The sequence below is a fragment of the Oncorhynchus clarkii genome, chromosome 12 (assembly GCF_045791955.1).
Source record: "Oncorhynchus clarkii lewisi isolate Uvic-CL-2024 chromosome 12, UVic_Ocla_1.0, whole genome shotgun sequence".
Lineage (NCBI taxonomy): Eukaryota > Metazoa > Chordata > Actinopteri > Salmoniformes > Salmonidae > Oncorhynchus > Oncorhynchus clarkii.
Genome location: NC_092158.1, coordinates 9,137,026 through 9,152,201, shown reverse-complemented (window position 1 = coordinate 9,152,201; position 15,176 = coordinate 9,137,026). Strand labels below are relative to the sequence as shown.

The window sequence follows — 15,176 nt, the reverse complement described above, 5'->3', positions numbered from 1 at the left end:
AAACCTTTAGGCCTACCTGTAGAAAAATTCAAAAACAACTACTCTGCGTCTCTGCCCAGCCTGGCAAGAGTAGCCCAAAGTGTGTTTAGCATCCCCAGTGGCTCTGCAAGGCGGAGAGGATATTCTCCACTGCTGGACTGCTAACCAAGCACCATCGCATGACCCTGAAGCCACAGACTCTGGCCAAACTCGTGCTTCTAAAAAGGAATGCAAAGGCATTGTAGACTGAGGCTTATAAGATATTCTACGTTGAATTTGTATTTATTTATTTATTTTAAATTCTTATTTACATTGACGGCCGAACAAAAGACAAAAGGCTTCCTGCGGGGACAGGGGCCTGGGACTAAAAAGGTTAAATAAATACAATATAAATATAGGAAAAAACACACATCCCGACAAGAGAGACAACACTACATAAAGAGACACCTAAGACAACAACATAGCAATGACAACACAGCATGGTAGCAAAACAACATGACAACACATGGTAGCAACACACCATGTGTAGCAGCACAAAACATGGTAAAAACATTTTTGGGAGTGTCAAGAGCAGTAATTTGATCTTTATTTAACTAGGCAAGTCAGTTAAGAACAAATTCTTATGTTCAATGATGGCCTAGGAACAGTGGGTTAGGGGCAGGGGCAGAACAACAGATTTGTACCTTGTCAGCTCAGGGGTTTGAACTTGCAACCTTCCGGTTACTAGTCCAACGCTCTAACCACTAGGCTACCCTGCCGCCCCATTTAGTGTATATATGAACTCATTAGTCACAACCGATAGCAACGCCCAAAGTCAGAGAGGAAGAGGGGAAGCGAGAGGTTTTACTCGTCCAAAATCTGTCCGCGTGAGATAAGACCTTTTCGTATGGAGATCTATGAGAGACTGTCGAGTTACGTGAGGCTTATTTGATCCAATAGAAGTTTTCTAATCTTTAGGCTGTTACAAATGTACTGATATAAGTGGATGCACGTGGCATTCCGTAAACTTTGAGAAAAATAACTTTGTTGTTCACACAGCAATCTGCCCTCTCATTAACTAGAATGGTCCCACATGATCTCGCATGCCTTCAATCATTGAGGACTTGTATTTCCATTGTTAGAGTGATAACTCGGCTATCTTGTCAATATTACAGGATCATCGCTCCTGTTCATGGTAAATTGGGTCCGTGGATAATTTTTTTGGGATTGGTTCTATAGTTTCGTCATGTTCTGTTAACATGACAACAAAGTGTATTTATGGCTTCATTTAAAAACCCTGACAACAATGCAACACAACATTGTAATTTCTACATTTTAGAATGATTTGAAAACTACTAGGCCGAGATCGTTATAAAAAAAACAGACACTTCCCCTTTCAAAGGTCAATTGAAAGCCACACCTACTATACCTGATGCTATATAAACTGATCACATGAGGGAACTTGCCAGTGAATGTGTTCAAAGGTGAGTGTGTCGGTTAAGTTGACGTGGAAAATGTAGGTAGACCCTCTTTGGACTTACATTAACTATGTGTGAAACTGTTTAACAGCTTTAATTAACTCCTCAAAAAAGACACCTAGCCCAGGACTGCAAAGAAAATGGTAAGTTTTCATTAGTTTGGGTTTTTCTTTGGAATTGTACCCCCCCCCCCCCCCCCCCCCCCCCTCTCTATACTCTAAACAGTTACTGTAGAAGCTACATTTAATTAAAGTAGACAAGGAGTTGGATCAAAATGGGTGTTGGCAGCCAATGTTCCTTCTCCTCCCAGTTTGTGCTGTATAGGGACTGTATGATTTCTGCTCTCCATAGACTGGGCTCACAGTCCCTCATAACTTCATAGCTGTTCACACCATTCCCTCTCTGATTTTTCAAAATGATTATTGTTGGCCTAAGGAGTTTATTTTTTTAAATTTGACAGAGGGAGTGCATTTCTGTCCACATTGGCCAAGCAGGAGTCCAGATGGGCAATGCATGCTGGGAGTTGTATTGTCTGGAGCATGGTTTCCAGCCAGATGGGACCATCCATGCGAACACTGCTCCTCAATTGACTGACTCATCGTTTGGTACTTTCTTCAGTGAGACTGGGGCTGGGAAATATGTTCCCAGGGCCATCTTCTTAGATCTGGAGCCTACTGTTGTGGGTGAGGACGAGGAAGCTGCATGTATAGTGGTGGCCTTAACCTGGTCTCAGATCTGTTTTGTGGTTTTGCTTATGCCTATGTTCATTGTCATTGAATGACCTTAAAGTTTTGTAGACTGCACAAACAGATCTGGGAGCGGACTGTCTGCCCCAAATTGGCAAACAGTTCATGGTATGCATTTTGTAATGATTCAGTGTTTGTAGCCTTTGATGCTGTTCTGTACTGTGTGGTATAACATTGTGTTCATATGCATGTCCATGATTTGTTGTAGATGAGATCAGGAATGGCCACTACCGTCAGCTGTATCACCCTGAACAACTCATCAGTGGCAAGGAAGACGCTGCCAATAACTACGCTCGTGGCCATTACACCATCGGCAAGGAGATTGTGGACTCTGTCATGGACAGGATGCGCAAAATGGTGCGCTGCTGAATGATTAAAGGGCCACTGCTGTTTACCATCCAGTTTAGATCATTTAAATTGATATCATTGACTGGTTAGCTTGGCTCAACTTTATCATAACCCCACAAAAAATAAGATTGTTTAACTGCTGAATGTTTAGTTGAATCTCTTTCAAAGCTCCAACATTGGGTGAATTACTAATGATCCCATGTCTTCTGTTGTCAGGCTGACCAATGCACTGGACTACAAGGGTTCCTCATCTTCCATAGTTTTGGAGGAGGGACCGGCTCTGGTTTTGGGGCCCTGTTGATGGAATGCCTGTCTGTGGATTACGGCAAGAAATCCAAACTAGAATTCTCAGTCTACCCTGCTCCCCAGGTGTCCACGGCAGTGGTGGAGCCCTACAACTCCATCCTGACCACCCACACCACCCTGGAGCACTCGGACTGCTCTTTCATGGTGGACAACGAGGCCATCTTTGACATCTGCAAGCGTAACCTGGGAGTGGAGCGACCATCTTACACCAACCTGAACCGCCTCATCGCCCAGATTGTGTCCTCCATCACAGCCTCCCTGCGCTTCGATGGAGCTCTCAACGTAGACCTGACAGAGTTCCAGACCAACCTTGTGCCTTACCCCCGTATCCACTTTCCCCTGGTCACCTATGCCCCCATCATCTCAGCAGAAAAGGCCTACCACGAGCAGCTCTCTGTCCCCGAGATCACCAACGCCTGCTTTGAGCCGGCTAACCAGATGGTGAAGTGTGATCCCAGACGCGGCAAGTACATGGCCTGCTGCTTGCTGTACCGCGGCGACGTGGTTCCCAAAGATGTCAACGCAGCCATCGCCAGCATCAAGACCCGGCGCAGCATCCAGTTTGTAGATTGGTGCCCCACTGGGTTCAAGGTGGGGATCAACTACCAACCCCCTACGGCGGTTCCTGGAGGAGACCAGGCCAAGGTCCAGAGGGCTGTGTGTATGCTGAGTAACACCACAGCCATCGCCGAGGCTTGGAGTCGTCTGGACCACAAGTTCGACCTGATGTACGCCAAGAGAGCCTTCGTGCACTGGTACGTGGGTGAGGGCATGGAGGAGGGAGAGTTCTCTGAGGCCAGAGAGGACATGGCTGCTCTGGAGAAGGACTATGAGGAGGTGGGGGCAGACTCTGGGGACGCCTGTGAGGACGAGGAAGATGAATACTAAATCTTGTTTGACAGTCTGTTTTGGTCTACAGTAACGTCTAATAAAAACAAGTGTTTTGAGTTGTACATTTCATAGATCGCTGTGTTTTTTTTAAAAAGATAGCTTGGTTGGCATCTGGTTGTAACTAGGTTGAAGGGTCACATGATGGGTTAGTTAAGTTCTTGTGGGAGATGCTGATTGGTCCTCATTATTATATATTTTTTGCCTTGCTGATCATGCTAGCGGCCATAACAAATGTTCCCTCCAAGCTGTGCGCAGGCATGCAGCTCCCCTCAGACTGCCGGCACTGATAAATATCAGCACGCACGAGACTGCACTCAACTTTCTAGTTTCTCCTTTTTTTTTTTTTAAACACTAGCATTGTTTTTCTCTTCTGTGGGAATTGTCAATGTAACATACCGACACAATGAACCTTGGCAGACTTGGTGTACAAACTTAAAGGCATTTGTGTAGGCTTCTATTGCGTGACTCCGGCAGTTCTGTACCATTCACTTTGAAAAGGACTGATTTTACAGCATAAGCGGTCGTAAGTAGATGTGCTTGGTTTCAGATCAAATCGAGAGCTGCATGTAGCCAGCCACCTGTGCACATTTGTTTAAATCCTTCACTAGTTTGAGTTATCAGCCCAGTTATAGCTAATTTCTTGTCCTTAAAGTGCCAGTGTTGTATTTTGAGACTTAGCTTAAGTACCCAATCGGCAGAGGGTAGCATGTCTGATCTGCTAATGGTATGGGAATAATGCATTTCATTTCGTAAAGTGGTTGCTTGTTTTCAAGTCTCATGGAATGTTGACCTACATAGAGCATCACACATTTTCTGCTACTGTTGGCTGAATGATAACAGCTATTTCCATGATAAAGGCTACATTATGATCACGTAGCCTACATGGCCACTTAAAACTAACTTAGTGGGTACAGACTCTCTTCACACTAAACGTGAGCCAGAATATACAATTTTTTTGCACTCAGGAGATGTGAAATTTGCTCAGTTTCGAAAACAATTAAAGGGAACGTTGGTCATGACTGAAGCCAAGCGTGAGTTGGCTTGGGTGTGTCCTTATCACCAAGCTGTGCCATCTGTTAAAACCTTGCCCAACAGCAGTTTCCTCCCACTTAAACTTCCTGTTGGTTGAGCTGAATTACAGGAAGATGTGTGGCGAGATGCAGGTGTAAGCTTTCAAGAAGTTCATCGTAATATGAGAATGCAATTGTTGAATTTATGTAGATATTATGAACAGTTTTGATAACTTCCAAATGTAACTGGTCCATGTAGAATAAGCCCTTTACACAATACCAAATAAGTAGTGTTCTGCCAAATAAACAATTTTCACCTTGTCATTCCCAGCCTCTACTGATACTGTGCTACCTTAGCAAACATGTCAGTGGTCATACCTTCCTGTGTGGTGTCCCGTATACAACAGTAGTTCCCTGATCCTGGTGCAGAATACACAGGGTTTCAGAATACACAGGGTTTATCCCTCCAGTTTGCCAGATACAATTCAATAATAAAACACTACACGTAAAAGTTGTCTAAAAATGTTTGACACAGTGCCAGGTCTCTCTCCATTCAAAGATAACGGTATCAAGCTTGTCAGTCAGGCCACCCAGACTATTTACGTTGACCCCGCCCTTTGTTTTTACACCGCTGTTGCTCCGTGTTTATCTATGCATAGTCACTTCACCCCTACTGTACAAACTACCTTGACTAACCTGTAGCCCCGTACATAGCCCCGACTCGGTACTGGTACCCCCTGTATATAGCTTCGTTATTGTATGTCATTTTATTGTGTTACTTTTTATTTTTACTTTAGTTTATTTAGTAAATTTATTTAGTAAATATTTTCTTAACTCTATTTCTTAAACTGCATTGTTGGTTAAGGGCTTGTAAGTAAGCATTTCACGATAAGGTTGTATTCAGCGCATGTGACAAATACAATTTATATTAATTTGTTTTGCTTCGCTGGGTACTTAACCTACTAGTTTATCAAACCGGATATTTTTAATGCAACTTTACACATAAGACATTAGCGTTGATGAAGCCGTCAGGGCAGAAACTAAGTTAAAGCTCATTTTAGGTCTTCACTAGTTACCACAGCCTTAAAGTCATAAACCCTGCCTATTTCTACAATTTATCTTCTTAAAGTGTGATTTTAAACCTAACCACACTTCTAACCTTATTCCTAACCTTCAATGAAGACCAACAATTACGTTTTTGTTTTTGTTCATTTTTACGGTAAAGCCATTTTGACTTTGTGGCTGATGTAACTAGTGGAAACTGTAATTCAATGCGTTACAGGTGTAGACTGGTGACGGTGTTATCATTGACTGGTTTAGACCTGGGACACCAGGTGAGTGCAATTAATTATCAGGTAGAACAAAAAAACAGCAGGCTCCGGACCTCATAGGGTAAGAGTTAAATACCCCTGTCCTAGACAATACAGAATACATTTGCTACAAACTAATTAGCAAATCCGATTTGTAACTTTGGCTAGTAAAGTTAGATACCTAGCTAAGGTTAGCTAGCCTGCAGCTAGCATTTTCAAATGACAACATTACATAACCAGAAGTATCTAGACAATACACAATAAACTTGTATAAGCTATGACCTAACTAAGTTGTAATGAGGTAGCTAGCTAGAGTTAGCTAACGACAGTGGTGGAAAAAGTACCCAATTGTCATAATTTAGTAAAAGTAAAGATAACTTAATATAAAATAACTCAAGTAAAATACTGCTTGAGTAAAAGTCTAAAAGTATTTGGTTTTAAATATACTTAAGTACCAAAAGTAAATGTAATTTCTAAAATATACTCAAGTATCAAATATGTAAAATTACTTATATTAAGCAAACCAGGTGACACAACTTAATTAAATGTATTTATCGATAGCCAGAGAGATACTCTAACACTCAGACATCATTTACAAACTAAGCATTTGTGTTTAGTGAGCCCGCCAGATCAGAGGCAGTAGGGATGACCAGGGATGTTCTCTGTTTAGTGAGTCCTCCAGATCAGAGGCAGTAGGGATGACCAGGGATGTTCTCTGTTTAGTGAGTCATCCAGATCAGATGCAGTAGGGATGTTCTCTGTTTAGTGAGTCCTCCAGATCAGAGGCAGTAGGGATGACCAGGGATGTTCTCTGTTTAGTGAGTCATCCAGATCAGATGCAGTAGGGATGTTCTCTGTTTAGTGAGTCCTCCAGATCAGAGGCAGTAGGGATGACCAGGGATGTTTTCTTGATAAGTGTGTGAATTAGACCATATTCCTGTCTTATTAAGCATTCAAAGTGTAACGAGTACTTTTGGGTGTCAGTAAAAGTAAAATTTGTCAAATAAATAGTGAAGTAAAGTACAGATACCACAAAAAAAATGACTTAAGTAGGACTTTAAAGTATGTTACTTAAGTACTTTACAATACTGGCTAGCGAAGCAGTCTAGCTAACGTTAGCTAGCGAGGTAGGCTAGCTTAGCTGTACTTTCTTTGCTATCTAGCCTGCCTCGCTAGCTAAAGTTAGCTAACCTGCCTTGCTTTATCAAAAGATAGCTACCTACATAACCAGCAAAATGTGATCTAGTGTCGTTAGCTAAATTACACAAGAGAGGTCATTATATTCCAGTATCTCTGGTCATACCCACCACCCCCGGCCATTGCACACCAAGCTAGTGTTACTGGTGCAGACTTTGGGACCAACGAACTCCAAGCACCTATTCCACAAACTAAGGTCCTTCAGCAGGGCATTCAAAGGATATAACTTTGGTTGTGGAGACATGGTCGCAGCAGCCTCAGGAGGCTGAAGAAATTTGGCTTGTCACCAAAAACACTCACAAACTTTTACAGATGCACAATTGAGAACATCCTGTCAGTCTGTATCGCAGCCTGGTACGGCAACTGATCTGCCCACAACCGTAAGGCTCTCCAGAGGGTAGTGAGGTCTGCACAACGCATCACAGAGGACAAACTACCTGCCCTCCAGGACACCTACACCACCCGATGTCACAGGAAGGACAAAAAGATCATCAAGGAGAACAACCACCCGAGCCACTGCCTGTTCACCCCGCTATCATCCAGAAGGCAAGGTCAGTACAGGTGCATCAAAGCTGGGACCGAGAGACTGAAAAACAGCTTCTATCTCAAGGCCATCAGACTGTTAAACAGCCACCACTAACATTGAGTGGCTGCTGCCAACACACTGACTCAATCTCTAGCCACTTTAATAATAAAAAATTGGATGCAATAAATGTATCACCAGTCACTTTAAACAATGCCACTTTATATAATGTTTACATACCCTACATTACTCATCTCATATGTGTATATACTATATTCTATACCATCTACTGCATCTTGCCTATGCCGTTCGGCCATCGCTCATCCATATATTTATATGTACATATTCTTATTCTTTGTTGTTGCGAAATTGTTTGATTACTTGTTAGATATTACTGCATGGTCGGAACTAGAAGCACAAGCATTTGGCTACACTCGCATTAACATCTGCTAACCGTGTGTATGTGACCAATGAAACTTGATTTGATTAGATTTGGTCAATCAATATAGGTCTGCCTTCCTTTGAATGCATTGGGGGCAATGACACAACAGAGCCCCCCATTCAATGAAGGGAAGCGGAGGGGCGTTTTGAAGATGGAGTTTGTCAATATGATTTGTTAACATAATTGTAATCCAAGCCTTACTTTAATTTACTCATTGTAATGCACTGAGGTTTCAAACGTTGTTTTAGACGAGACCAAAATTGTCCTATTTACACTTTGTAGTGAATTTTTTTTGACACTAGAATACGTGTTTCTGACTCATATCGATGCCACATCAAAGGGATTAGTTGCTTTTCAGCAGCATTTACTCTTTAAGCAAAATATTGCAAATTGCAACAGTTTTGACGCTCTTCAAGTTGTTCTTCTCCCTCAGTGTTGCCAAAATACAAATGTTTAGGCTACAGTTGAAGATCATTTATTTGCCATTTTAAAGCATGCTGACTGATAACAATAGAAAACCGAAGAATGACAAACCAATCAAAACGGTTGCTTTTATTTAACTGTAAATAAGTTTAACATTTTTATTTTTTTACAAAAAAAATATTGTAACTTTTTTTGCAGTCTTTACATTCCAAAAAAACAAAGATAACTATGATAAATATAAAGATTATGTTTGACTGCTGCAATGAAAAGCATTCAGCTGTATTACAGGAAACAGGACTTTGGGATTGAGGAAAGTCGTTTTAATTACTATGGTGCTCAAGCACAAAACAAGTAGTGCTGTGTGTGTACACTGATGTCTATGGCTGTACATGTAGAATGGTTATGATTTTATGGTGTATAATTTATCTATGCAATTCTCCTGATAGTTGTCGTATCCCAATTTTGTCCTATTTCTAATGACTGTTTTACAAAATGCACCATAGAGTCTGACAGTGAACTTAAACCAGCGGAGGCTGCTGAGGGGAGCACGGCTCATAATAATGGCCAGAACGGAGCAAAATGGAATGGCATCAGACACATGGAAACCACGGAAACCACGTGTTTGATGTATTTGATACCATTCCACGGATTCCGCTCCAGTCATTACCTGGAGCCTGTCCTCACCAATTAAGGTGCCACCAACCTCCTGTGAATGAGGCCCTCTTCATTCAATGTTCTGTAATTCCATTACAGACCAAGGCACATGGTTGCTACAGAGGCCAAAGACAAATTAACATCAAAATATGAAATGACTGATTAGACTTATAATAGAGAATAAAATGCTAACATTTACTCATTTTTCAAATTATAAATTTCTATTGCTGCTTTTCTATTTTTTTTTAACAAGAATAACTAATACTGAGTACGTAAGTGCATGGCATCTCATAAACAAGTGAGTAACAAGTCAAACAGTATCTAATAAATTCACAACAAGTAATCTAACAAAGCAAAAGTTCTGCTACTTTTGTTTGGCATATCATATTAATAGGAACAGTCAGCTGGGTTACAAAGTAATGCATCAATAGTTAAGCTCAGAGCACTGAAATGGGATCTGACGCGTTGATTTCAACATTGAGGTGTCAGACTAGCCTGATTGCCATGTTTGTTGGCGCTACCATGCCAACTCCTTGTCACTCGTTGTCATTGTCATTGTCATTTTTTTTTTTTTGCTAGGCAAGAACACAAACACATTGGCACTCCGGCTACGTTCAGACAGTCATTACGGTACAATAATCATTCAAGCAAGTCCTGTAGAATCTTCAATTTCAACAATTAACCAAGCATTACTACGCCATAGAACTACAGCAGTTAAGCAGTTGCACAAAGGCTATTATAGACATAACACAAATGTATATAGTGTCATTAGGAGATGCCATAGAAATAAACATATCTAGATATCCAAGGAGCCCTTTCTCTCAATACATTTTCTAGAGAGACAGTCTGCTAATGTGCTCCTATTAATGTCTCACAATACAAAGCAATACACAATTTGGCTTTTAACATCACTGCAAAATGTCTACAATTCCAGTAGTTTGGTATACGATTTAAATGTTTATCTTTGATCCCAAAATGTTTGCCATTAGGAAGACAACCTTGCATTAAAACCTGAAGTTATGGTTTCGTCAGCAGCTATGGTAATGCAGAGATAATGTAGAGCTAATATAGTGATGATAATACATTTAGATCATTCAGAACCTGATACATGAGTTAAAAGTTTCAGTCCATTTTTTTCTGTCAAAAAATATCAACCAAAAAAACACGACGACATATGGACTTCCCTGTATAACAGAAATTCACATTAGTACGCACTCTATTCTATTAGTAAAAACAAAAACACTATTCTGTAAATATATTCTAAAGGGATCTGATCTTCAAATTACACATATACATTGCCTTTATTTGTTTGTTTCAGACAAGAAGCTCCCCCCCCCCCCCCTCCCCCACTATAGGGCACAGGAGAATTGTCTCACGTGTCAAAAAGCCTCAGAAACAATTCAGTCAAAAAAACTTGTCCTTGTTTTACGCAGTATACAGAGCGCCATAGGTCTGTTGGCTCGTTCACAATGGCAGCAATAAGCCAATGATGTGGTATTTTTTTAATAGATCTGCCCAATACAGACCAACTGGGCACAGGCGTCTCACCTAATGAATGTACCAACTGGGCACAGGATTCTCACCTAAGGAATGTGCCAACTGGGCACAGGAGTCTCACCTAATGAATGTACCAACTGGGCACAGGAGTCTTACCTAATGAATGTACCAACTGGGCACAGGCGTCTCACCTAATGAATGTACCAACTGGGCACAGGATTCTCACCTAATGAATGTGCCAACTGGGCACAGGAGTCTCACCTAATGAATGTACCAACTGGGGCACAGGAGTCTCACCTAATGAATGTACCAACTGGGGCACAGGAGTCTCACCTAATGAATGTACCAACTGGGGCACAGACGTCTCACCTAAGGAATGTAGGCAGATGTCACATTTGGAATATCAGATAAGTAACACTTAAAAATGCTCACTTGCAAAATGTCACCACATGCAAGTTCAAAGTGAAGGTGATCCATGAACTAGGTATGGATGGTATTGTGGATATGTTCAATAACATAAACATAGTCAGATGGCATTTTTGTTCACTAATTTGAACATATTCAACCAATCAACTAAGTTTGAAAATAAATTTAAACAGTGCATGAACAAATAAAATACGTAGAAATTTAACGATTATAGCTCATGTTACAAATATATTTTTTTGTTGTTGTTAGTTTTAATATGAATCCAAATTCATTAAGAAGACACACTCATTACATTAAATATTTAGCCTTCGTTGGTCAGTAGAGCATCTCACCACTTCCTTGACCTTCTTTGACACGTTACGGTTTTATAATAATAATCACTTTTGAAGCCATCTCGTGATGCACAAGGTGTGTAGTTTCTAGCATAGTGCCCCTGAGAATGGAATGATACCTGAATAATGTACACACGTCTTAAGGACACATCTTTAGGACACATCTTTAGGACACATCTTTAGGGCACATCTTTAGGACACATCTTTAGGACACATCTTTAGGACACATTTTAAGGACACATCTTTAGGGCACATCTTTAGGACACATCTTTAGGGCACATCTTTAGGACACACACCCAGGGGTGGTTTCCCAGATACAGATTAAGGGTTCAATTCAATCAGCTCCACTTTAGGCAACATCCTAATAGCAGTTGTTTTGAGGGTGTCGGGGGTGGAACTGCATTAGATCTGTCAATCAATCAATCAATCAATCAAATGTATTTATAAAGCCTTTTGTTTTTACAAAATGTTGAATAACAGGTATCAAACAGTTTATATTTTATAGAATGTTTGAAACAGCTGGTCAAATTGGCCATGTACTGTATGTCAACACTTCTGGAAGATTAGCCCCATTTTGTGGGTTAACAGGGACTTCGGGAAGATTAGCCCCGTTTTGTGGGTTAACAGGGACTTCGGGAAGATTAGCCCCGTTTTGTGGGTTAACAGGGACTTCGGGAAGATTAGCCCCGTTTTGTGGGTTAACAGGGACTTCGGGAAGATTAGCCCTGTTTTGTGGGTTGAACCAGATCAAAATAAACAAAGTAACGAAACAAAAAAACGGAGACAGATCAAAGTAGTCTAACTAGTGCCACAATGATTTACAACGATCCAGCCCTGAACAGCAACACACTGATATATATGATATACAGATGTAGGATCGTAATTTGATCACTCTTTTGTTTCTGAGAATTGCAAACTTGCAGTGTTTTTGACTTTTAAAAACCCTACAAAAATGTCCATTAATTATAATCCACATAATTCACATTTCCTGTTGCAGCAGGATTATTTTACTGCTGTAGCAAACTGGTTCATATTAAGATCCTACATCTGTCTCTCCATAAACCTTTTCCCATTCCCTCCTCAAGACTTGTCAATAACGGGAGTCAAGGCAACGTAGCTGCTGCCATTTTTTTCGTCACCCTCCTTGTTGCTCACGGGGGAATAAGATGTGTCTTCCTTTGTTGACTTCTATAGATGAAGACAGCGGAAGGATGGAGAGAATGGATGATGGAGTAGAGAGCAAGAGTGGAGTGAGAGAAAGAGAGAGTAGAATGAGAGAGAGTGGAGAGAGATAGAGAAGGTTGAGAGAGAGCGAGAGAAGAGAAAGTGGAGTGAGATGGAGAGTGGAGGGAGAGAGAGTGGAGGGAGAGAAAGAGAGAGTGGCAAAAGAGAAAGAGTGGAGAGAGAAAGGGAGAGCGATATTGGAGACAGAGGGAGGGAGAGAGTAGAGGGAGGGAGACAGTGGATGGAGAGAGGGATGGAGACAGTGGAGTGAGAGAGGGATGGAGACAGTGGAGGGAGAGAGGGATGGAGACAGTGGAGGGAGAGGGATGGAGACAGTGGAGGGAGAGAGGGAGGGAGACAGTGGAGGGAGAGAGGGATAGACACAGTGGAGGGAGAGAGGGATAGAGACAGTGGAGGGAGGGAGAGAGGGATGGAGACAGTGGAGGGAGGGAGAGAGGGATGGAGACAGTGGAGGGAGGGATGGAGACAGTGGAGAGAGAGAGGGATGGAGACAGTGGAGGGAGAGAGGGATAGAGACAGTGGAGGGAGAGAGGGATGGAGACAGTGGAGGGAGGGATGGAGACAGTGGAGAGAGAGAGGGATGGAGACAGTGGAGGGAGAGAGGGATAGAGACAGTGGAGGGAGAGAGGGATGGAGACAGTGGAGGGAGAGAGGGATGGAGACAGTGGAGGGAGAGAGGGATAGAGACAGTGGAGGGAGAGAGGGATGGAGACAGTGGAGGGAGACAGTGGAGGGAGACAGTGGAGGGAGACAGTGGAGGGAGACAGATGGGAGAGAGGTAGAGAGTGGTTAGTTATAGTACCAATCTAGCGAACAAAACATTGAACAAAATGTCTTGTCAGGATCATAATCTTTCAGATACAGTGTTTGTTGTACAGCCATGCATGTCCTATCAGCGGGGACATATTGGACTGTATAAAGGAACAGTTGGACACAGATTCAGTTTAGTCCAAGAGAATTTCCATTGAGCATGTTTTTTTCTTTCTCTTCAGGACTAGGCTTAAAGAACACGTTAAACTTACTTCTGAACAGAAACATAAAGTGCAGACTGTTAGAATGGGTTAAAATGCACTGGTTAATACAGTCACTATATCATGGTCTTATCAGAGTTAAGAAAATAGTTAAATTACACAAACACGTCAGTCAATTTGAGACCAAATATTAGATATGAGTTTAATGTTATGATGCAGAATGCACTACAACCTTTATAAAAAAAATATGTTGTGAAAGAAAGATGTTAACAACTGGTCAGAAAGAGTACAGTAAAGAACAAAGTAGCCGCATCATGTTGTCACCATGTTGTCATCATGTTGTCATCATGTTGTCATCATGTTGTCTTCATGTTGTCATCATGTTGTCACCATGTTGTCACCATGTTGTCATCATGTTGTCACCATGTTGTCACCATGTTGTCATCATGTTGTCACCATGTTGTCACCATGTTGTCATCATGTTGTCTTCATGTTGTCACCATGTTGTCATCATGTTGTCACCATGTTGTCACCATGTTGTCATCATGTTGTCTTCATGTTGTCATCATGTTGTCTTCATGTTGTCTTCATGTTGTCATCATGTTGTCATCATGTTGTCACCATGTTGTCACCATGTTGTCATCATGTTGTCTTCATGTTGTCATCATGTTGTCATCATGTTGTCATCATGTTGTCATCATGTTGTCTTCATGTTGTCTTCATGTTGTCTTCATGTTGTCATCATGTTGTCTTCATGTTGTCTTCATGTTGTCATCATGTTGTCATCATGTTGTCACCATGTTGTCACCATGTTGTCATCATGTTGTCTTCATGTTGTCACCATGTTGTCACCATGTTGTCATCATGTTGTCTTCATGTTGTCACCATGTTGTCATCATGTTGTCTTCATGTTGTCACCATGTTGTCATCATGTTGTCACCATGTTGTCACCATGTTGTCATCATGTTGTCTTCATGTTGTCATCATGTTGTCATCATGTTGTCACCATGTTGTCACCATGTTGTCATCATGTTGTCATCATGTTGTCATCATGTTGTCTTCATGTTGTCATCATGTTGTCATCATGTTGTCACCATGTTGTCACCATGTTGTCACCATGTTGTCATCATGTTGTCATCATGTTGTCATCATGTTGTCACCATGTTGTCATCATGTTGTCATCATGTTGTCTTCATGTTGTCTTCATGTTGTCACCATGTTGTCACCATGTTGTCACCATGTTGTCATCATGTTGTCATCATGTTGTCATCATGTTGTCATCATGTTGTCACCATGTTGTCATCATGTTGTCATCATGTTGTCTTCATGTTGTCTTCATGTTGTCACCATGTTGTCACCATGTTGTCATCATGTTGTCATCATGTTGTCATCATGTTGTCACCATGTTGTCATCATGTT

At 41.4% G+C, this 15,176-nt stretch overlaps 2 protein-coding genes across 8 annotated transcripts in view; one reads left to right on the top strand and one right to left on the bottom strand.

Moving 5' to 3' along the window:
* The first annotated feature begins 779 nt into the window (after positions 1-779).
* On the top strand, positions 780-3,789 carry LOC139421851 (tubulin alpha chain-like). Its single transcript, XM_071172977.1, has 5 exons — positions 780-1,442; positions 1,528-1,579; positions 1,897-2,119; positions 2,391-2,539; positions 2,747-3,789. Exons 2-5 carry the CDS (start codon positions 1,577-1,579, stop codon positions 3,722-3,724), a joined length of 1,353 nt encoding a protein of 450 aa, XP_071029078.1. The 5' UTR covers positions 780-1,442; positions 1,528-1,576; the 3' UTR covers positions 3,725-3,789.
* Positions 3,790-8,746: 4,957 nt separating this feature from the next.
* The window catches only part of LOC139422682 (lysosome membrane protein 2-like), a 55,956-nt gene continuing 49,526 nt past the window's right edge, over positions 8,747-15,176 (bottom strand). For 3 of the 7 annotated variants that reach the window (XR_011635742.1, XR_011635744.1, XR_011635746.1), the window contains 2 exons: positions 11,117-12,729; positions 8,747-10,974 (listed from right to left, as the gene is read on the bottom strand). Coding sequence is in view for 2 of the 7 variants with exons in the window: in XM_071173882.1 (XP_071029983.1) it covers positions 12,622-12,729 (108 nt within the window). In the remaining 5 variants the exon portion in view is untranslated. Of the gene's footprint in view, positions 12,730-15,176 lie in introns of all 7 variants that reach the window. The other 4 variants (XR_011635743.1, XR_011635745.1, XM_071173882.1 and 1 more) reach the window with 2 other exon arrangements.